The following is a 24348-nucleotide window of genomic DNA, read 5'->3' as shown; positions in this document are numbered from 1 at the left end:
TTACTTCACACCTGGACTAATTCAATAGTCTTTTGCTTGGTTTCCTGCCTCAAGTCTCTGTACTCCAATTTTTCTTCCACTCAGCTGTCAAATTGATCCCTCTAAAGCACAGGTCTATCCATAATATTTTCATATTTAGTAAACTCCACTGGCTCTCTTTCTCCTCTAGAACCAAACATTAAATCATCTGTTGACTTTTAAAGCCCTTTATAATCTGATCCCTCCTTCAGTTTCAAGACTTTTATACCTTACTTCTCTCCAGTGACATTAGCCTTCTTATTGTTCCTTAAACAAAACATTCATCCTCCAATTCCAGGCATTTTCACAGTCTATTCCCAATATCTGGAACTCTCCCTCATCTCAGACTCCTACCTTCTCTGGATTCCCTCAGTTCTCAGCTAAAATCCCACCTTCTACAAAAAACCTTTCCCAGTGCTGTTTAATTTTAGTACATTTCCCCTGAGACTACTTCCAATTTATCCTGTATGTATTTCGTTGTATATAGTTGTTTATATTTTGTCTCTTCCCATTAGACTCAGCTCCTTGAAACCAGAGATTATTTTTGCCTTTTTTTATACCCTCAAGTGATTAGAATAGAGCCTGGCACATTTTAAATGATAACTAACTATATAGGTATATCTCAGTTTATAATAAATTGTTTTATTTTTATACATATGTGTATATACACACACATATATATACATATAAAGTTCTTATAAGTCAAATCATATTTTTCTAGTGAATGTCTTTTTTGATTCTTTGTTCTTTTCTGATTGCTTTTTAAACAGAAGCATGTAACCTCCTTTTGGTCAACTAATTAATGCTTTATATATGTATGTGTAGAGTCTTTGTATTTATTATTATTTTTTATATCTGAACTTTATTAGACTTTTTATCTGTCTTATGAATTTTTATAAAATTACTTTGTGACTGACAGTTTGCCTATTATTGTTACAGTACCTAATTGATAAATGGTTAATTTAGTGGCTTAGAGATTAGAATCTGTTCTATTGGAGAGTAGAATACTAGTTTGTGTTAGAACCCACTATTAAAAACTAACATTCGTGGGATAATAGCTAATTAATTACTTTCTGCCAAACAAAGCGAATAGTTATTAAAGGGAAAGATTCTCAGGTTAGTTCTTTTAAACCTAAAATAGTAGACTTAAATATGTATTCATCTACTCTTAAGTTGGGAAGAATTTTTATTTTCATTTTCTTAGGCGATAAAGTCTTAGCTAGTTGTTAAACTACAAACTTTGCTTGAATTTTTATAGCTGTGATAGGATTTGAATGGATTCTCCCCCCTCATTTCACTCCCCTTCCCTTGACTTGACACTCATAAGCTTGTAAATTATTTGACTTCCAGAAAAAACTGGTCCAAACAAGCAATCTGGCTGGACCAAACAGTCTTGTGCACCAAATAAAATTCCTCATCCCCAAATATCTGAGCCAGATATCTGTCAGATGTAATGGTGATACCTACATTGACCTGCATGCAGTAATCATGTGATGTGTAAAAATAGCCTCCTTGAAGGTTGTTGTCCGTGTTAGTATTCTGAACAGGGTGGGTGAAGGTTGGGCATGGGATAAAGGGAAGTCATGTGATCAATGTACATGGTACACTTCTGTATGGATAAGGCTGTAAAGATTATTGAAACAAGCTGAGACCTTAAGGCTTTTGCTTGTCAAGGATTACTTTGTCTTCATTGCAGACACATGGACCCTAAAGAACTGGAATATGCACCTTGATTTTAGATGTATGCTTTTAAAAGAATCCAAACAAAAAAGTGTTGTTAGTTCACTTATGATTATTGTTATAGAGAAGAAGCACAGTGTAGTGCTTCCATCATTAAGTGGACTTGATGTCTGTAACAGCTCATTTCACTTCTCTCTATGTCTTACTTTTTTCATCTGTGAATTGAGAGAGCTGGCTCTCTAAAGGTCCCTTATATCTGTAAGATTGAGTGATTTAAGGAAAGAAAGCAAATAAACACATTTATATTCATATCGTGATTTAACTTCTACTGAGCACTAGTCATAGCAGACCTGTGAGTTAGGCAATATAGATATTATCTCTTCATTTTGCAGATTGGGAAACCAAGCCCCAGAAGTTATGAACATTAAATGGTTGACATTAATTAGTTAAGATCACATTGTACTACTTCAGTGCTTCAGAAATTAAAAGAATTTAGGATCTTGAATCTGTCTTTATTCTGTCTGACCTTGAGCAAGCTATTTTATTTGCCCTTTGTGTAACACGAGTTTTTCTTTTTGTTTTGAGGGATCCTGGATTTGACCTTATAAGTCTAAATCTATATGTCTTGTTGTTTAGAAAAATCCCCAAATCTGAATGTAAGGGGGGAAAAAGATGCTTTTGTGGGTAATCTTTTGATTTACCCACAAGGATCTTTGAAATAAAATTTCCCTTAGTGTAATTCTGTTGGCTTATTGATCATTAGCTTGACAAAAAGACTCACAGATGGTAGAAATTTGAATTGGTTTTTGCCAGTTGAAGATGAGTCAAGGTTAAGCACAGAATTGTCAGTGAAAGAGATTATGATGGGGGGGTAGCTGGGTAGCTCAGTGGATTGAGAGTCAGGCCCAAAGACTGGAGGTCCTGGGTTCAAATTTGGCCTCAGACACTTCCTAGCTGGGTGACCTAGCTAGGAAGTCACTTAACCCCCATTGCCTAGCCCTTACCACTCTTCTGCCTTGGAACCAATACCCAGTATTGATTCTAAGATGGAAGGTAAGGGTTTTTGAGAGAGAGAGAGAGAGAGAGAGAGAGAGAGAGAGAGAGATTATGATGGAACTTATACAGAATTTTATTAGGAATATTTTCACTAGGTAAAAAGTATGATATAACTATCCCAGCTGTTATTGAACAAACATATGTAAACCATTGAAATAATGTCATTGTTGCAAGGAACCTTAAAGATTACCCTAGGCTAGTGATGATGAACCTTTTAGGGACCCGTGCCAGGTACCACCCTGCCCCAGATTGCATACCATACCCCCCCCTTTCCCTTCTATGTTGGTGGGGAGGGTGGGCTCCAGTTCCCCCCCCCCCAAGCTACCCACTGGGGCCATGGGGAACTGTCCCTGTACCCAGCCGTGTTGGGAGGAGCAGAGTGAGGGGGAAGCTGTTGAAGAAGCCTGGGGGAAAGGGGAGGCTCAGAGACCAGGTGCCCCCTCCCCTGAATTCAGGGGCAGAGCCAGTTCCCAACTGGTTCACACTTGCCAATTCCCAGCTGGTTCACACTTAAGAGGAAGCTGCCTCCTGCAGTGACAGGCACTTGCCTCTGTATCCAGCCTCCTAGGGGGCCAGCGGAGGAAGGGGGCTGCTGCCTGGCTTGGATCTGCTGGGAAAGTGGGAGGTAGATAAAGCCTTGGTGGGGGGGGGGTGCAGCCCAGAGACTGAGAGCCCCCTCCCCTGCATTTGGGGGTTGCACAGGGCTGGCTCTCAGTCTTCTTATGGGGGGGAGGAGCCGCCTCCTGCAGCCACGGGGACCAATCCCTGCATCCAGACTTCCCTAGACTGCCTATTGGGCTGTGACGCACATGGGGTGGGAGCTGGGGGCATTGTCACCCCACCCCACCCTCCAGACTGGCCATTGGCCAGGAAGGAAAGAAGAAAGTAGAGATTTTTTTTTAGGGGCTAGGTCTGGCGGTGGGAGAGGAGAGCCAACCCTGTACAGCCCCTGGTCCTAGATAGGGAAGGGGAAAATGCTAATTTTTCCCTTCCCTATCTAATTGTTCCTCTTAGGGGAGGGAGTAAGTGCAGTACAGAGGGGTGGGGAGGCATGCTGGAGAGAGGGAAGGGAGCAACTGCCAGGAGGGGAGCAAGCATGCCCACAGAGACATCTCTGTATGCCGTCTTTGGCATGTGTGCCACAGGTTCGCCATCACAGCATCACAGCCCTATTTGGGTAAAGAATTGGTCCAGAAAATGGAAGTGACTTCCCAAGATTTTGAAGTCACAAATCTCTTCCTAACTTCTAGCCCAATATTCTTATACAATGTATTGTATCTCTGTTACTGTAGAATGCAGAAATATGTGAAATAATGATTCTGTATCAGTGCCTTATAACTAAGTAATTTTAACCTTCAGTTTTAAGATTTCTTGGCATTGAGTTCTTAGTTTTAAAATGCATTTAAGGGAACAACTGGGTAGCTCAGTGGATTGAGAGCCAAGCCTAGAGTTAGGAGGTCCTAGGTTCAAATGTGACCTCAGACACTTCCCAGCTGTGTGACCCTGGGCAAGTCACTTAACCCCCGTTGCCTACCCTTACCACTCTTCCACCTATGAGCCAATACACAATATTGACTGCAAGACAGAAGGTAAGGGTTTAAAAAAAAATACATTTAACCTCCTTGAGCAATAACTTCTGTTGAATACTGTTTTTCCACTGCTCCAAAGACAGGGTAACTTTTTATTTCCTGTAAATCTCTCTCCATACTTCCTCCCTTCCCCTGCCCCCCACATCCAATATATACCACTGACTTTATTCCTAGACACTGTATGTGTGGAGGTTTGGTTGTGAAAAAGCATTTGATATGTCTCTGAAGATTATTTGAGCATGTTCTACCTTCTTGGGGTGGGAGTGGAAAATTGGCTTCCCAAAGTTGGTTTTGCCTGCCAGCTTGTCCCTCTTGTGCAATAAACATCACTGGTTAATTCATGGAGTGCAACCTAGTTATCCTTAGTTGGCTGTGGAAAACCATTTCTAATAGTGGGGTAGGGGGAGAGGATCAATTTAAATAAGAAATAAGAAAATTCCATTTATGTGACCTAAAAGTCTCATTGGAAGAAAGGAGACAAAGAATATAAATGTATAATTATGAAATAATGGGAAAAGGCATACTGACAATTGAATGTAAAGAGGAATGATATATAGTCTGATAATTAGCAAACAATGAATAGAATAGAACAATTGTTCTATGCTGTGCTCTGTTCTAGTTAAATACCTCCTATATGAAGATTTTTTTTAATCTCTTATACTAACAACAAATATTCAAATATCTGTTTTCATAATTCTAAAGGGATGTTTTTAAATTGATTGTTTCATATAGATTTACAAACACAGGGAAGAGCTAACCTCTGACATCAACTTTCTAGTTGTTATTTTGAATAAGCAACTAAAACTTCAGATTACTGTCTTGTGTAATATAAAAAAGGCTAGTTACTTTAGGTTTCTGTTTAATTAATGCCCTTTAGGTTAGTATTTAATGAATTTTTTTAAAATTCAGTTTTTTCAGTTCCATTTAACTTTCACTATTGTTTTGACCTCGCTTAGTCATACTAAAATTTTTTCTACAATTATAGATCTTAAGTATTATTTTAATATGTATTCCATCTAATTAATCCTAAAATCCTTCTTTTTGTCAAAGTTCTTTATAGACCTTAAAAAGTTATATACAGAATAGTAAAGTGCCCATAGGATCTCTTTTGAGTAAGGGATTGACATGATCAGACCTACTCTTTATAAAAATCAGTTTGGCAACCAAGTGAAGTATGATTGTAATGGAAAGAGAGATCTGAGGCAGGGAGACCAGTTAAAAGGCTATTGCTGTATAAGCAGAGAGAAGTGTTGTGAAGATAGAAATGACAAAATCCATGGATTGGATATTTGGGGTGAGTGAAGGTGAGGAGTCAAGGAATCATGACAATGAGGTTTTGAGTGTAACTGGGAAGGTGGTGTTATCCTCAACAATAAGGAAATTTGGAAAGGAGAGGATGATCTTGGAGGGGGAAGATATGTTGTAGATGTATGTAGAATAATGTGGAGATGTGTAACTGCAGCTCAGCGTAGAACCATCTTCATAAAGATGAGATAACCCATAAGAGCTATTGAGCAAAGTGAATCATGTCAAAAATATGACTAAAATATGCATTTTAGGCCCAAGTCAGCCAGAAATAATCTTGATTCATTAAACATTAATCTAAACTTAAGTATTGAACTACTTGAGAAAGATGCCCTTGGATGTGACTTAAAACTATTAGAAGTAAAATAGGAATCCTGAACAACCACAAGGTCATACATAATAGATAAAAAATGATTTTGGATTAACATTCTACTCTAATAGAAAAGTAGTCACTTAATCTCCTAAAGCCTCAATTTCTCCTCTGACCACTCCCTTCCAATGATCTTATACAGTAATCCCTTCAGAATGGAGAAAGGGTGCTCTGCACTTGTGGTGAGGTAACTCTATTCTCATTAAGGATTAGAAGATGATTTTATCTGGATGAGAGACCTTTGTCTTTTCAAATTTGATTAACATCCTTAAACCATTTTCCCAAGCCTGAACTTTTGTTCTTGACCTTTTTTTTACACTTTCCTAGAGGGAAATCTAGATAGGATTTCAGACTAGAAAAAATAATTCTCAATATTTTTTAACTGAAAATTTTTTTACTATTCTTCTATAGATAGCATAATAAGAAAATAAAAGGGAATCTAGGACAGACATAGCCTTGGAACATTCTCAGGGCAAGAGGACATGATATGGATTGAAGAACCAACAATGAAAATTGAGGAGGTACAGTGGATCAGATAGGAAGAGAACCAGGGGAGAGCAGTGTCCTGAAAACCTAAAGGGGAATGAATATCCATATCCAGAAAGAAATAATGATCTCTTTTCAAATACTGCCAGGAAGATCAGGATTCAGAAAAGGCCATTAGATTTGGTAAGTAAGAAGGCACTTGTATTTTGGAGAGAAAATCTTCAGTTGAATAAAGTAGAAAGCCAAACTGAATGACTATTGAAATGAGAAGTATTAGTGATTGTAAATGGCTTTCTTAGGAAGTTTTGCCCCTAAGAAGGGGAGAAATAAAAGGTGATAGAGATAATTGTATCAAGTAAGGGTTTTAAAACATGTATTTTTTGTTTTCCCACTTACAAGTAGTGACAGTTTTTTTCAACATACATTTTCCAAAATTAAAAGATCCAAATAAATCATCTCCCTCCTTTCGCTATCTGCTCCCAGAGATGGTAAGCAATTTGATCTGGATTATACATGTATTATTATGCAAAACATTCTTCCATGTTGGTCATTGTATTAAGAGTATATTCATATAAAACACAAACCCCAAAATAAAAATAAAGTGAAAAATAGTATGCTTTGATCTGCATTCTTGCTCCCAACAGTTCTTTCCCTGGAGAATGGTTAGCATACTTTATTACAAATCCTTTGGAATTATCTTCATTCTTTGTATGGTTGTATTGCTGAGAGTAGCTGAGTCTTTCACAATTGATCATTGTACAGTAATTGCTGTTAATGTGTACAATGTTCTCCTGGTTCTGCTTATTTTCACTCTGCATCAGTTCATCTAGATCTTTCCAGTTTTTTCTGAAATTATCCTGCTCACAATTTCTTATAGCACAATAGAATTCCATTGCCATCTCATGCAACAATTTGTTCAGCCATTCCCCACTTGATGAATATCCCCTTAATTTCCAACTCTTTCCCACCACAAAAAGAACTGTTATAAATATTTTTATACAAATAGGTCCTTTTCCTGTCCTTTTTACAAATCTCTTTGGGATATAGACCTAGTAGTTTTTATTACAGGATCAAAGGTATGCACGGTTTTATAGCTGTTTGGGCATAGTTCCAAATTACCCTCCAAAATGAAGGATCAGTTCACAACTCCACCAACAATGTATTGGTGTTCCAATTTTGCCATATCCCCTCCAAACATTTTCTTTTACTGTCATTGTCATATTGGTCAATTGGATAGGTGTGAGGTGATACCTCAGAGTTGTTTTAATTTGCATTTCTCTAATTGAGTAATTTAAAACATTTTTCATATGATTATTGATTGCTTTGGTTTCTTCTCTGAAAATGGTTTATATCCTTTGACCAATTGTCAGTTGGGGAATGCTTGGTACAACTGCTGTGCATCTATAGAATGTTTGCCTAACTTTGTTGAGTATCCTCTTCAGATAGATTATCTAAATTTGTAGTAGCCCATGTAATGAAGCATGTGAATTGGAGCAAAGGAGTTAGATGAGGAAAGTAATTCAAGGTTGGAGCTTGGCAAGACAAAACAATAAATTATGTTGTTGGGGGCAGCTCTGTGGATTGAGAGCCAGGCCTAGAGACAGGAAATCTTAGGTTCAGATGTGGCCTCAGACACTTCCTAGCTATGTGACCCTGGGCAAGTCACTTAACCCCCTTTGCCTAGCCATTACTGCTCTCCAGCCTTGGAACCAATACACAGTATTGATTTTACGATGAGAGGTAAAGGCCTTAAAAATAAATAAATGAATGAAAATAAGGTATGTTCAATCATTTTTCAGGCATATACAACTCTTCATTACCCCATTTGGAGTTTTCTTGGCAAAGATAGTGGAGTGTTTTGCCATTTCCTTCTCCATCTCATTTTATTGATGATGAAACTGAAGCCAACTCGGGCAAGTGACTTGCCCAGGGTCACACAGCAAGTTTCTGCAGCTAGGTTTGAACTTAGATCTTCCTGTCTCTGGGCTTAGCACTCTATCCCCAGCAACACCTAGCTGCCCTAATAAGATAAGAGGTAAGGGGTGGGAGTAATCACCAAGAAGTCAAGATAAGGAAGAGAGAAGAGTATAGCCAGTGAAGGGGTGATAGTTTGGGAAAGAACAGAGAAGTGTGTGTGTGGGGGGGGGGGGGAGGGCAGATACTTTATAAATACTTGTTTAATTCTTTTCTGCCTTCCCTTTTATCTTTCTCATTTTTCTCTCCAGCAAAATATGTATACTCAGCACTGACTTTTAATCTAATTTTCTGCTACTTATCTGTACAAACCTTCTATTCAAGCAAAATGTTTTAGAGTGCTTTAGATTTTGTGCCTTGTGTTTTGCCATTTCCTTGCCTGAAATTTTGTATCTCCATTCTCTGCCCCCAGGTCTTCAAGGCCTAGCTCAAATGTGACCTCTATAATATAGTCTTTCTTAACCACCCACACTTTACTGATAGCTTCTCTTTGAACCCTTTCATAAAAATTTACCTTTGTCTACTTATTTTGACACTTGTCACATGCTACCTTGCATTATTTGCCTTTGGGCAGATTTGTTTTGGGCCCAGATAGATTGAAAGCTTCTTCAGGGTAGGAATTGTCTTGTACTTTATTTATATATCCTCTACAAATGACTGCTCTGACAGCTATCTACAAAAAATTCTGGAGAAGTTAAAAGAGAGTTCCTCCTAAGTACTTAAGCAAAAATAACCTATTGGGGAAAAGATAACCTGATTTCTGTAGGGAGGCAGTCAGGTCAGTCTATTATAGTTTGAGAAAATAAAAGCATGCAAGTTGATGAAACTGAAATGGTAGACAATCGATTGATTTTAGCTTTCTTTCATAAAGCTTTAGGTAGGATTCTACATTGGGGGATCTGTTTTGTAGAAAGAACAGGATAAATGTTTACTTCTATATAAACAAAAATAAGCTTTTGAATCCACCAGGAATTTAATTCATGAATTGGTCTTATTTGACATTTTATCATTTTTCTGGAAGAGTGATTCTATAGTCAAATCTATATCAAAGTTTACAGATTATACTGAGTTTTCTGGAATAGTGAAACAAATTGTTGAGAATGAATTAAATCAGTATTTCCTGAGACTATGTGAGTCGGGGGGAGGGTGGGGAAGGCAGGTGAATATCACTGTGGTAGGAAAACAGAAGATAAAGTATTTCAGGGGAAAATGTAGAACTTGGAGCAGAGGCGAGACCCGGGTTCAGATGTGACCTTAGACACTTCCTTGCTTTGTGACACTAGGCAAGTCACTTAACTCCATTTGCCTAGCCCTTGCCCTTCTGTCTTAGAGCTGTTACTGAGACAGAATATAATAGTTTAAAAGAAAGAAAAAAATGAAAAATATAGAACTATATCTTTATGATAATTTAGTGCTTAAAATTCAAAAAGTATACCTGAAAGCCGTCATAATCTTCTACCTTAAGATTACTGCAGTTCCAAAATATTACTGTGGCCAAAAATGGTAGCAAAATTAAGCCTTATCAAGGGTGCTAATGCAATTCAAACAGAAAATATCATCCCTTCATAGTCCTGGTTTGTTCACATGTGGAATGTTGGGTGCAAGTCTTATTATCCATTTTAAATGAGACATGAGGTTGGAGAATGTGAACTAAAATAATTAGTGTGGTGGGAAGCTTCTATATAAAGACAGGTTAAAGGATAAGGATTCAAAAGAAATTAAAGTTAAAAAATAAAAAGGATAAGGATTCAACCTCATTTCCCATATGATGTCATTTGCCAAATCCTATCAATTTTTCTTCTACAACCATCTCATTTCCTTCTTCTCTCCACCCTGCAATCACTTTAGTTCAGACCCCCATCACTTCTCACCTGGATTGTTGTCACCTATCCACCTCTAATCTCTAGTGGAGGTCCTTAACCTTCCCCTCTCAGAACTGGATAAATCTAACCAAAAAATAAACAAGAAAGAAGTAAAGGAAGTGAATGAAATTTTAGAAAAGTTAGTTTTAATAGATCTCTGGGGAAAATTGAATGGGGATTAAAAAGGAATATACCTTCTTTTCAGCAGCACATGGTATATACCAAAAAAATTGACCATGTTCTAAGTCATAAAAACTTCACAACCAAATGCAGAAAAGCAGAAATAATAAATGAATCCGTTTCAAATCATAGTGCAATAAAAATTATAATCAATAAGGGTTCATGGAAAGACAAATTAAAAATTCATTGGAAACTAATTAATTCCAAAAAAATTGATGGGTCAAAAAACAAATTATAGAAACAATCAATAATTACATTAAAAAGAATGACAATGGCAAAGCCCAGTGGAATTGCTCATTGGCTACAGGAGGGGGGTGGGAGGTGGGGAAGGAAAGAGCAGGAATCATGTAACCATGGAAAAATCTTCTAAATTAATTAAATGGAAGTTTCCAGGTCACACACACAAAAAAAGAATGACAATGAGGAGATAACATATCAAAATTTGTGATATAGCCAAAGCAGTGCATAGGGGAGTATTTATATCTCTGAATGCTTATATCAATAAAATAGAGGAAAAGTAGATCAGTGAATTGGGCATGAAACTAAAAATAAAAAACTGGAAAAAGAACAAATAAAAAATCCCCCACTAAAGACTAAAATGGGAATCCTAAAAATCAAAGGAGAAATTAAATTAATAAAATTGAAAGTGAGAGAACTATTGAATTAATAAAGAAGACTATGAGTTGGTTTTATGAAAAAAATAGAGCATTGGCTAATGTGATTATAAAAAGAAGAAAATCAAATTACTATCATCAAAAATGAAAAGGGTACATTTGCCTCCAATGTAGAGGAAATTAAAGCCATCATTAGGAGCTATTTTATCCAATTACATGACAAGAAATCTAATAATCTAGGTGAAATGGATGAATATTTACAAAAATATAAATTGTCCAGATTAACAAAAGAGGAAATAGTATACTTAAATAATCTCATCTCAGAAAAAGAAATCAAACACGATAAATTTACTCCCTAAGAAAAAATCCTCAGGGTCAGCTGGATTCACAAGTGAATTCTATCAAACATTTAAAGAACAATTAATCCCAGTACTATATAAGCTATTTGGAAAAATAGGCAAAGAAAGAGCCCTTCTAATTTTTACTTCTCTCCATATATCCTATAATCCAGTGACATTTTTCTTGCTATTCCTTGAACAAGACACTTCAGTCTTATCTGAAATTCACACATTGAGCATTTTCACTGCCTGTCTCCCATGCCTAGAACTCTTCCTTCCCATCTCAGCTTCATACCTTTCTTGATTTCCTTCAGGTCTCAGGTAGTCTTACCTTCTGCAAAAACCTTTCCCAGTCTTCTTTAATCTTAGTGTTTTCCAAAAAAGGAAAAAAGGACCTAGTTGTACAAAAATAGCAGCCCTTTTTGTGGTGGCAGAGAATTTGAAATCGAAGAGATGTCCATTATTTGGAGAATCGCTGAACAAATTGTGGTATATTATGGTACTATTGTGCTCTAAGATGGACAGAAGGATTTTAGAAAAACCTGGGGAGATTTACATGAACTAATGCAAAGTGAAGTGAGTAGAACCAAGAGACCATTGTACACAATAACAATATTGTATGATGATCAACTTAGCTTTTCTGGTCAATATAATGATCCAAGACAATTGGGAAGGCTTCATGATGAAAAATGCTATCCATTTCCCTGGAGAGAACCGATGTATTCTGCATGCAGATTGAAGAATATTTTTTTTTTCACTTTATTTTTCTTGCCTTTTTCCCCCAAAAAAAGGTTAAGGAGGAAATATGTTTTTGCCTGAGTTCACATATATAACTAACATCACATTTCTTGCCTTTTCAGTGGATGGAGGAGAGTCAGGAGGGAAGAAGAGAATTTGGAACTCAAAAAAATTTTTAAATAATATTTTATTTTTTTCTAATTGCATGTAAAAACAATTTTTAATATATATTTTTTTAATTTTGAGTTCTAAATTCTCTCCTTCCCTTCCCTATTCCCTAAGATAGTAAACAATTTGATATAGCTTATACATATGTAATCATGTAAAACATATTTCCATATTATTCATGTTGTAGAAGAAAACAGACCCCCCCCCCAAAAAAAAAAGTAAAAAATAATATGTATCAATCTGTATTCAGACTTTATCAGTTTTGTCTCTGGAGGTGAATAACATTTTTCATTATAAGGCCTTCTCAATTGTATCATTGAGAATAGCTAAGTCCTTCACTGTTGATCATCATATAATATTACTATTACTGTGTATAATGTTCTCCTGGTTCTGCTTATTTCATTTTGTATCAGTTCATGTGAGGCTTCCTAGGTCATTCTGAAACTCTTCTGCTCATCATATAGCACAAATATATTCTATCACTATCACATACCATAACCTGTTCAGCCATTCTCTAATTGATGAGCAGTTCTTTGTCACCACAAAAAGAGCTGCTATAAATATTTTTATATAAATAGGTCCTTTCCCCTTTTAAAAATCTTTGGGAAATAGATCTAGTAGTTTTATTGCTATATCAGATAGTATGCACAAATTTATAGCTCTTTTGGCATAATTTCAAATTGCTTTTCGCAGAAAGATGGTATCATTTCACAATTCTACCAACAGTGTGTTAGTGACCCAATTTTCCCACATTCTCCCCACCATCTGTCATTTTCCTTTTCTGTCATGTTAGCCAATCTGATATTTGAGGACTTGACTTTTTTAAAAGGATTTTTAAAAATAAGTCATAAATTGTGGGGGAGTGTCAAAAAATCAGTACCTTCCCTTTGAGACTCTCCTATTTATCTTGTGATTTTCAGCATACACTAGGCACTTGCTAACTGCTTATTGACTTGGGCAACTATCCTTTAGGATAGCTAGTAAAAGAAAGAACTATTATTCCTATTTTACAGGTAGAAGAACTGAGATTCAGTGAGATATAAGTATCATTACAAAACCAACATTTGAATTTAATCTCTTCTGACTCCCATGTTCAGTATTTGACTGCCTGGCCCACCAAAAGGATTGAATCCAAGAACATTGCTTCATTAACAATATCTTCCAGTCTATTTCTCCACTGAATGAATAAGTGAGTGATTGAGTAAGCAAGCAAGCAAGCAAACAGACTAATAAATACATATTTTTTGAGACTAGATCTCTCTTGTTTCACTTAGCTTGAGGTACAGAAGCCATTTACAGAACTGATCCCACTGCTGATCATCATGGGGGCTTTGACCCATTTAATTTCAGACTTAGGCTGGCTCATCCCTCCTTAGGCAATCTGATGGGGCCCCCCCTTCTTTCTCTTCCCTCCCTCCAGGAGACTGATAAATAATGAAGTAAATAAATGGCTAATAAATGCAGCGCAGTCACATGAGCTTTAATCCTACTGCCGGTCAAAACTCCTGGGGCTCAAGAGATTCTTTTGCCTGAATCTTCCTTGTGACATGGGAATGTACATGTAGTCCCACCAAATAAATTGCAATACTGTGGAAATAAAAAGGCCTTAGTTTTATCTTTAGCTCTTAAGAGTGCTAGCTTTTGATGAGGGTAAGGGGAGGGCTAAAGTCTGTTTATCAATATGTGTGTGGGATGTGGTTGGATTGAAGGTTCATCAAGGGAGAGAGGAGCTGGTAGTACCTCTGTCCAACATGGTCCCAGCCTTGGACCATTGACAATAGACATTGAATACTGCTACCACTCTGTGGATAAGGAAGCCAATTCTTCTTTTTTCATTCAAAATATAGTGTGGTAAAGCCCTAGAGTTGTTAATACCTTCTTTTCTTTTTTCTCTTACTCAGGCTGGAGTGAAAGGGACATTGGGAAGATTGGTAGGCATTTTTGAGGTAAGTCAATTTACTATTTCCCAATTGTGGGGAAATTGATGCACTTTAAAAATTCTAGTGTGACAAAAACTGCTAGAAAGATTGGGGATAAGTATATAAAAGGTTACATCATAAAGAAGTAGAGGAGCAAGGAAGATCTGTATTTAGGGAAAGAGTTCATGACCAAACACAGAGTAGAGAGGATCCCAGAAGATAAAATGAATAATTTTGATTACAAAAAACTTAAAAGATTTTGCACAAACTAACCAATGCAGCTAACTTTAGAATGGAAAAACGGGTGGGGAGGGGAGGGAGATTAGTTTTTCTGATAAAGGCTTCATTTCTGAGACATATAAGGAAGTAATTTAAATTTGTAAGATTAAAATCCATTCCCCACAGATAAATGGTCCAAAGATATTAAAAGGCAGTTTTAAAAGGAGAAATTAATTCATGCTATTAACATGGAAAAAATGCTCCAGATCCTAAAATGGAATTTAAAGCAACTCTGTAGTTTTGCCTTATGCCCATCAAAATTGACAAAAGAGGGAAACTTAAAATGGTTAGAGTAGCTACATAAAAACAGGCATTGTGAACTGACCTAGCCATTCTGGAAAGTATTGGGGAATAAATTCCCAAAGTCACTAAACTGTGTAGACCTGGAAATATCACTAGTAGGTGAGTATTTAATTAGTGGTTTGGTGCATATTTTCATGTGGCTGCTTATGACCTGCATTACTTCCTTTAAAAACTGCCTGTTCATATCCTTTGTCTCTTGAGAAATTATTTTTGTCTTGTATATATTTGAAACTATTCCTTACAAATCTTGGATATCAAACTTTTATCAGAGAAAATTTTTTCAAAGATATTTTCCCTCGGTTTGTAGGAAGTTTCTCATCTAATATTTTGAACTCCACTGGTTTTGTTTATATAAAACCTTTTTAATTTTATGCAGTCAGAATTATTCAGTTTATGTTCTGTTATCCTCTTTTTTTTGTTTGGTCTTGAATTCTTCCCCTACTTGAAGTGGTCTTTTCTACTTACTTTTCTTAATTTGTTTATAATGTTATCTTTTATATATACTCTCTGTACATCATTTCTACTACCTCAAATAGATACTAGTTCATCCTTAAAATATAACAATAGGTAATGTATCCATTTGGAGTTTATCTTGGTTTATGATGTGAGTTGTTAGTCTAAACCTAATTGCTTCCAGAATGCTTTGCAGTTTTTCCAGCAGTTTTTATTGTGAACCCATAACCCAATGCTTAGGGTCTTTGTTTATTGAACACTGCATTCTGATGTTCATTTTCTTTTGTATAATGAATTACTTTTTTTTTTAAACCCTTGTACTTCGGTGTATTGTCTCATAGGTGGATGATTGGTAAGGGTGGGCAATGGGGGTCAAGTGACTTGCCCAGGGTCACACAGCTGGGAAGTGGCTGAGGCCGGGTTTGAACCTAGGACCTCCTGTCTCTAGGCCTGACTCTCACTCCACTGAGCTACCCAGCTGCCCCAATGAATTACTTTTAAGTGGAATTGTTGCCCCATTCAGGTATCATCTCTGTTGAAATATTTGATGTCTAGTATAATTGATAAAGTGAGTAAAGCAGGGATAAAGAGAAATAGAGAAGAGCCCAATTTCAATTATCAAGATTTTATTAAGCACTAGTATTTGCAAAACATTATGCTAGACCTTAGGGATACAGAAATACAAAGACAAGAAGTTAATGATCTGTGCTATTAAATTTACAAAGAGGGATTGGGATGGAAGGGTATCATTTAATTAAAGTATGACTATGTGATAATTTGAGAAGAGAGAACTAATGACTAATGACTAAAGAGATTTAGGGAAGTCTTTCTATAGGAAATGGTCCCTGATCTGAGCTCAGAGTTCCAAGAGGCAGAATTGAGTAGGGGGTTCATTGTGTGGAGATAAGTGAGACAACCTGTGCAGGGTTATAAAGTGGGAAAGTGGAAGGGGATTTGGTGAGTAAATTAACATATAGGCCAGTTTGGGAGACAGTGCATCTCCAAGCAAAAGAAAGCACAGAATAATAGGATCTGATAGTTGGAGAGAAACTCAGGGCCTGTACCTGAATAAGAGTCCCTGCTACATCAGAGCCAACAAAAATTTACCTATCTTTTGCTTGAAGATTTCTAATGCTCCAAGCATCCCTCTTTGTTCTGTTCCAAGGTAGGCCACTCCATAACCCTTAACTTAGATCTGCATAGCATCACAATTAACATCCTAAGCATACCCCACCTTTCCTTAATGGAAGAGGGAAACAGAAGGTGTTGAAATGAATTTTTGGTGAAAGAACAAGGAGCAAGAAAACAGGGTTAGAATTGAGTGATAAAATCAGTGAGGAAAATAACCTTTGATTTATCTTTTGGTCCACTGCTTCTGATGATAATTTTGGTATTGACCTCATTCTGTTAGCCTTGCATTTGATCTGGATGAATTTATGTACTGCTTTAGGAGTTTTTGGTGGTAGTCAAATGGAGAGTTATGGGGAAAAAAATGTGACTTTTATGCCCAAGGTAGCCAAATGACCTACCCTATAATCAGTGAAACCTATTTTAAATAGACTATAATTTTAAGACTAAAAAAATTAAAGGAGATCTGTTCAAGTAACCTTAACAGAGGCTCATGAGTTTCCTTTATTTAGATATTATCAGCTGCCTGATAGAAAAAGTTCTCTGTTCATTTTCTCTTTCTTCTTCAGAACCAGGAAAGGAAGCACAGAACATATGTCTATGTGCTTATTGTTACAGAAGTGTTAGAAGATTGGGAGGACTCTGTTAATATTGGTAAGTTCCACTTCACACCTAGCAGAGTGTCTAATATGACAGTAAAGGAAAATAACAAATGTTGGAGGGGGTGTGGCAGAATTGGGACATTAATGCATTGCTGGTGGAGTTGTGAATTGTTCCAGCCATTCTGGAAGGCAATTTGGAATTAGTGCGAAGGGTGCCTGCCCTTTGATCCAGCCATACCCCGCTGGATTTGTACCCCCAAAGAAATAAAAAAAAAGTTTGTACAAAAATACTTATAGCTGTGCTTTTTGTGGTGGCAAAAAAAATTGTAAAATGAGGGAGTGTCCCTTGATTGGGGAATGGCTGAACTAATTGTGATATATGATGGTGATGGAATACTATTTTGCTATAAGGAATGATGAACTGCATGATTTCTATATGAACACTCCATAAACTGCGGAGTGAAATGACCAGAACCAGGAGAACATTGTACACAGAAAGTGAAATATTACGGAACAATCAAATAAAATAAACTCTGCTACTGATAGCAATACAATGATCAAGTACAATCCCATGGAACTTATAAGAAAGAATGCTATCCACATCAAGAGAAAGAACTGTGGGAATAGAAATATAAAAGAAAAACATAGACTTTGTCCCTCAGTTATATGGGTATATGATTTGGGGTTGTGGTTTAAAAACATTATTCTATTACAAATATGAACAATACAGAAATAGGTTTTGAGTAATAAGACATGTATAAACCAGAGGAATTTCTTGTCAGTTTTGGAAGGAGGGGAGGGAGAGATTATGAATTATGTAACTATGGAAAAATATTCTGAAAAATAAAATAATATTGGTAAATTATCTACATTGTTGGGTGTTTGGAGGTGGTCCTATAAAATAACACTGAGCCTGCTGCCCCTTATGCCCTCACCTTAGTAACTGTTATGTTTCAGAAGCATCATGAAGTATTTATAGGGGAAATTATTTATGAATTATTTATTGGTAAAGTCCTTAAATAAAAGGGAGGAGTGGGAAAGTCCATAAATTTTTGAACTCAAGAGAATGAGAATTTTAAAATTTATTTTAAACAAGTTTTAACTCTTCAAATCTGGCCTCAGATATTTCCTAGCTGTGTGACCCTAGGCAAGTCACTTAATCCCAGTTGCCCAGCCCTTACCACTCTTATGCCTTGGAACTGATTCTTAGTATTTATTCTAAACATGAGATAAGGGTTTTAAAAAATACACTCCACCTCCACCCAATACCCATCTTTCCCTTTTATCTCCTCAATGCCTGTTAGCATAAAACCAAAAACTGGAGCATTATGTTGATTTTAAAGCCACATCTTTTTTCTAAAAATAAGAAAAATACCTAACTCCATAATTAATATTTGTGTTGTTCAATTTATGCCAAAGTGATCTTATTTCTTTAGAAAACAAAACTATTATCAGGGAATTTGTTGTTGTTCTAGTTCTTTTAGAAGCAAAAGATCATAGATCTAGTGTTAGAAGAGACCACAGAGACTATCTAGACCTCTCCTCTCATTTTGGAAGTGAAGAAACTGAGGCTAACAAAGGTTAAGTGACTTTGGCCAAAATCAGAAATAGTAGCTACCAGAATGAGGCTTTAAGTTTCATTCCTCTGGTACCCCAGATCCAAATCTCTTTACTAAAGAATTGCTTAATACTCTTAGATTGATCCAGGGATTTCATGTTTTAGCCTTTCCAGCCCTTATTGTGGGACAGGTGCTCTCCAAAAGAGCCATTTGATCTTTCAAATTGGTGGTATAAGGCCTTTTTACAAAGTCAGAATTCTGTAGGTGAGCAGTTAACAGGATTTTTGATTGAATATCTCACCTCTAGAGACAGACATATATTCAAGTGAAAGCACTCTCAGAAAAGCATTGCCAACTTTTGTGTTTTATGTCATCTTGGTATACTTTCACTGTAGGTAATCCACTTGCCAAAAACACTGCTGAACTATTGGCTATACCCAAAAGATGACCAAATAACGAACCAGAATTCCCAATGGAATAGAGATAGAATTGGACTTGTGATTTTACTGATATAGGGAATTCCTGGATTAGGAAACAATCTTAGCATTATATTTAAATAATTGTTTTTTAAAATTGTATTGATTCCTTTTGTTTTTTCAGTCATCTCCTACCCGACATATGAAATTAGACATGTTGCATTATCTTGGTTTGTTTTGCTGATGTCTTTCTCCCTCCATTTTATTCGTTGGCACTTTTGTTATCTTAAAGAAAACAGACATCTCTTTATTCCTATTAAATTAAAAGAAATTTGTTGAATCTTCCTTTTCCTTTTTGTTTTATAGTGATAGGGAGAAACAGTCAGGATAGGTGGTTTCTGGGGTCTCTTACTCTGCCAGAATGCTTTAATGCTAAACTCTTCATTCTTCAGAATACTTTAGACCTTGCTTTAGACCTAACACTTTTATCACTTTTTATGTTCCCCAACAGGAAGGAAAAGGGAATGGTTTAAAATAGAAGATGCCATAAAAGTCCTGCAGCATCACAAACCTGTGCAGGCCTCATACTTTGAAACCTTGAGGCAAGGCTACCTGGCCAACAATGGCACTCTGGTCATGGGTACCACATACTCGGTTACCAGTCAGAGCTCGTTGTCAGACATTAGATGACTGAAGACTGCCTCCCAAGAGAAAAGGAAATTGGAAAATAGACTGAGATCTGGATCTCCTCTTCTCTCCCCAATTCTTTCCCCATCCCCTCCCATCACATGCCTCCTCTTTGAAACAAGGCATAGGCAGCAGCCTGAAGCAGAGGAAGTGTTTTTTGATAATGTTGCTGTTTGGTATTAAGTGGAGCTTTTTTTCTTTTTTTCTTTTTCTAAAAAATCCTCTTTTGAGGCCTGGGGGGATGGGTATTATTTCATAAAGTATATATTGTGCATGATGTGTCCTTTCTCTTGGCACCACCACTACTCTCTGAAGAGAGATGGACAGCTTCTCCTCAGCCTGGCACTCTGAAGCGTTTCTATGTGTCCAATTCCCATTCTGGCCAGACATTTTTCTCTTTTTTAAAATGAGAAGATAATAATGTGAGGCCATCTCTTCCAGTGAGTTTGTCCTACAATGTGCTGTTCAGACCTGTAAGTCGGTCATGTTCAGTGCATGATGCATTTATATGCATATTATATGTCAACATATAATATGTAAATAAATGATTGTAGAAGGACATATTTAAGAGTCTAATTTTGCAATTTCTTTCACTTCAAGAGTTCCAGAAGAGGAGAAAAAGAGTTTCTTAATTAACCTGCCTTGTAGGCTTAATCTAGGCCAGTTTCCTTGATCGTTCTTCAACTTGCCCACCCTTTTTCCATTTGCAATAACAGCCTGGGTGAGGAAAGAACAGGACAGCCTTCAAACCACCCCTGGTGCTCCCAGTCTTCTGTCATCTAAGCTGGCAGAAGAGAACATGGCGAACACTTCTTTTTTTACCCAGGCAGGAGGAGCAAGTAGCCTCAATGTAGACCTAGTGAAAGAGTGATAGAATGGACTCTCAGCCTGCCCTGACCACAAGGAGGATTGGAACTGGAGCTCTTGGGAATAAACTCGACAAAGAACTGGAATAGCCAACCCTGTTTTGTATCCTGCCAGTTTGAAGTTCTTTCCGTGGCCCTACTTGGAGATGATGATCTCTCTCTTCTTGTCCATATGCCTTACTGCGCTGACTGGATATTGTTTTTGTGCAAAAGCATCCAACTGTTTTTCCTCAGTGTAGCTGCACATGTTCTTCCCCTGCTGTGCTGTGCTAGGGTGACCGCCTGGTGTTCCCAGAAAGAAGCACATGAGGGGAAAATTCATATGTTCACTATTGTGTTTGTGGTGTGGCAGCACTTATCATTTTACCTTGGAGCATGCTCAGAATATTAAATTGTCTCCTGCTGTGTGAATACAGAAGGTACAACTTTACCCAGAAGTACTAGTGTAGAGGACTCTTAATCATTTACTAGAATAGCTACATAATGTATTGGCACACTTTAAACTCTTCTGTTGGTTTATTGATGTTTCATACTGTCTTTATTTGCCAACTGTATTGTTTAGTTGGGAAATAAAAAAGGAAATGGTTGTGAGTTTGGGGTATGGGCGGGGGCAGGGCATTAGTTAATCCCTGGCTTGGGACAGGAGGTTGTTGCTAGGTTCTTAGTAGCATCTCTTTTGTCAAAACATAGCCAAGATGTGAAATTAAATCTGCAGTACTCTTTTATTTAATAATTCTAATAAATACTTAGACTTTCAAAAAGGTTTTTTTCTTCCCTCCTACAAAAAAGGATAAGTCTGGTAGACCTATCAATTTAGTGTCTAACTCTGGAGAAGAAGATAGCTGATTTTAGAAGCTTGCAGACAGGAAGATCACAACAAAGCTAAGCTTTGAATTACAGGGCCAAAAAGCAGGACTAGCATTTTTGTCAAGAGTACCGTAATCCCATGCTAATATTTTCATATCCATAGTTCAGGATTTCCAGTGGTTTGAGATATTATACTTTGATTCTAAATGTTGAACTTGGTTCTCTACGTGGCCATTTTAAACTGGTTTTAAGAAGCCCACTCCCTACTTAAGAAGCTCACCAAGGTCCTGCCCAAAAAAGCCAAGAAAACGATAAAATTGAATCAAATCCAAGTCTTAAGTGATATCCTAAGAACATAGCCATCTACTTCTGCCTTCCAGACTAATTCTGGCCTTTTGCTATATGGATTTGCTGTTTTCAAAATGCTGTTCAGGAAAACAGCTGGTACTCCCGAAAGAACAGCTGACGTTTTGATAGCAGTAGCATGCATGCCTTTCTTGAAAATGTTGTTACTGATCTGTTAAATTCAAATGTAGGGGTAGAATGTTATCAATGACTGCTGATGGCATTTTTGTTTAGGTCAGGAAAATAAATTGTGCCAACAAAGTGTTTTAATGTGGCATCAATCAGTACTATTAATGCCCTTAGCTGAAGAACTTGTTAAAAGACTCCGTGGGAAAATGAGAGCTTTGTTTGAGTACATAGTTAAAATAAGTGCATTGCCGCACCATACTTCCAGCGAATGAAGGTTTTGTTTTTCCTTTCCATGTCACAAAATTCCATTCCCATCTTTTCTAGTGTGTAGTAGAGATCTCTCCTGATAGAATAGGTGGATCAACTGGATGGATGGATACAGTGACCTTTAACTTCCTGAGCCCATTTCCCCGAGGAAAACAAGAGAAAGAAAAAAAAAGTGTATATATATGCACAAACCATCCACATAATCTCTAAGAAGAACTTGCCCTCTTGGTTTTACTCATATTTTAGCAGCCATGTACATGGTATCTATTTCTGAATACTCTCTAAAAAAAGAGTAGACATTGGTTGGCTTTTTTTTCTTTTAAAATGTGTTTATGTTCCCCTTTTCTCCCTAAAGGTTGATAAAGATGGCAGCCATTTGGGAAGGCTTCTGATTGGATCATTGGATGCCAGTAGGACTGTCTCACCTTTCTTGGAGAAAAAGAAAAGAGAGAAAGAGAGAGAGAGTTGTGTGTGTGTGTGTGTGCGTGTGAGATGCCTGATATGTAAGTGCAGTCATTGAATTTACTTTCCTAGGATGAGATGCAGATACTTTGTTGTACAATAAGAAGGTTCATCACTGGGCCCCTACGAAGTTGGGGGTAACTACAGAGGATCAAAGAGAGAAACAGCATGAACCTGAGCCACATCATTTCTGAGATTGTACATAGTTTCAGAGTAGATCCTCTGCACTCTTTCTGCTGTCACCCCAGATGTGCTCCACAGCTCAGCAGTAGAATCTGTGGCTTCACCTCTCAACCCCAAGTCTAGGGCTAGAAAACATCTGGGTGGAAGTAACATGAATAAACAGTACTTGAGGGGTATGTTGCAGGAGCTTTGCAATCCTGTTTCTACACAGTCAAGTTCCGCTGTAATGAAGAAATATTTTCTCTGGGTGTTAGAAGTTGGTGAGTAGCCCATGGCAGAGCCTTTTACTCCGAAGAAGAGAATATTTTTGTTTTTGTCGCTTATAAGGAGAAAAAAAGTTCTCTAATGAAGAGTGTCTGCTTTTCATCCTCTAGGTAACTTAAATAGAGGACCATCAGTGGGCACCGGTTAGACCCTAGTGTATATTCTCCTTTACTGAAAAATTTGTAATTTCCATTTAATGTATTGATCCATAGAGGCCTAAATAAGTTTCCCCCACTTCCTTTTCCTTTAAATTAGCTTATTCTGAGCCATGTTTACTTTTTCAATTAATAAAGATTTCACAACTATAAGGTGCCCATTGCGTAGACCTATGGCAATCCAATATTTCTCTAGTGATCCAGAAGTCTGAGTATACTTCATATTGCAATAGAATAGTAGCGACTTACATAGTAACAGGATTTGGTGCATGTATGTATGTATGTGTTTGTGGAGAGAGCTGAAAACACTGAGCTGTGGTATAATCAGTAATGTTCTTTGGTCTGGATTCCATTTGCATTTCAGAAAATAACCTGCATCAAGAAAATAAGCTGGAGTACAGGATGATTAATTTCCTGTTGGCAGCTGTATTGGGGGAATCTGGCAGTGAAGTGATTTTTCTGAAGATACAGAGATCAAGTATTTTGGTGTGTGCTTCCCCCAGGTGTCCCATCCCATGCACGCCCCCTGCCCCCTTCTTTTTTTAGTCTCTTAAAAAAGGCAGTGGACTGCTTACAGCCCACATAGTTTTGTCACACGGCCTAACCACATTGACATTCTGTTAACATAAACCACACAGAGATCAGGCTTGCCCCAGAGAGGCTTGTGAGACTTGCAAGCTGTGGAAGGGGAAATCTTCCAGATTTGGCCTCCAGTGCTCTCAGACAAACAGCAGACATGCGGACTGAGCTTCATGACATATATATATGGAAGACCAGCTTACTTCCCTGGGTGATATGGAGAAGAAATCTAAGGAAAAATCTGGGTCTCGTTTGGCAGTTTCTATTCTGGCCTTGAAATGAGAAGCTCATGGTTAGTGATGAGCCCTCTTGGAGTCCAGAGAGGCCTCGCAATGTCTTCCCTTTTTCTAGGTGCGCCTTCTTGTATGCCACCAAAAATGGGACAAGACTGGGACTGGAAGGGGAGAAAATGAGAGAATGCTGACTATAGTGCATGTGTCTACTCTTTTTAAATGTTAATAGGTTGTTTCTGTCAAAGTCTAGTCAGTAGAAAAAAAAAATCTCCTATTGGACTCAGAAACCTTTCATTCTAGGCAATTGGCCTTTCTGTGGTGCTTTATTTTTAGA

The 24348-nt window shown here is 37.2% G+C and overlaps 1 protein-coding gene across 1 annotated transcript in view; it reads left to right on the top strand.

Annotated features, from left to right (window-relative positions):
- Positions 1-23341, top strand: part of NUDT3 (nudix hydrolase 3) — a 64993-nt gene extending 41652 nt beyond the window's left edge. The window contains exons 3-5 of the mRNA XM_044674177.1: positions 14280-14324; positions 17030-17114; positions 19549-23341. Coding sequence (XP_044530112.1) covers positions 14280-14324; positions 17030-17114; positions 19549-19727 — 309 coding nt within the window. The 3' untranslated portion in view covers positions 19728-23341. The remainder of the gene's footprint in view (positions 1-14279; positions 14325-17029; positions 17115-19548) is intronic.
- The last annotated feature ends 1007 nt before the right edge of the window (positions 23342-24348 follow it).

This window comes from Gracilinanus agilis, chromosome 4, assembly GCF_016433145.1.
Source record: "Gracilinanus agilis isolate LMUSP501 chromosome 4, AgileGrace, whole genome shotgun sequence".
NCBI classification, from domain to species: Eukaryota; Metazoa; Chordata; class Mammalia; order Didelphimorphia; family Didelphidae; genus Gracilinanus; species Gracilinanus agilis.
Note: the sequence above shows the minus strand (reverse complement) of the source record. Positions and strands in the feature narration are given on the sequence as shown.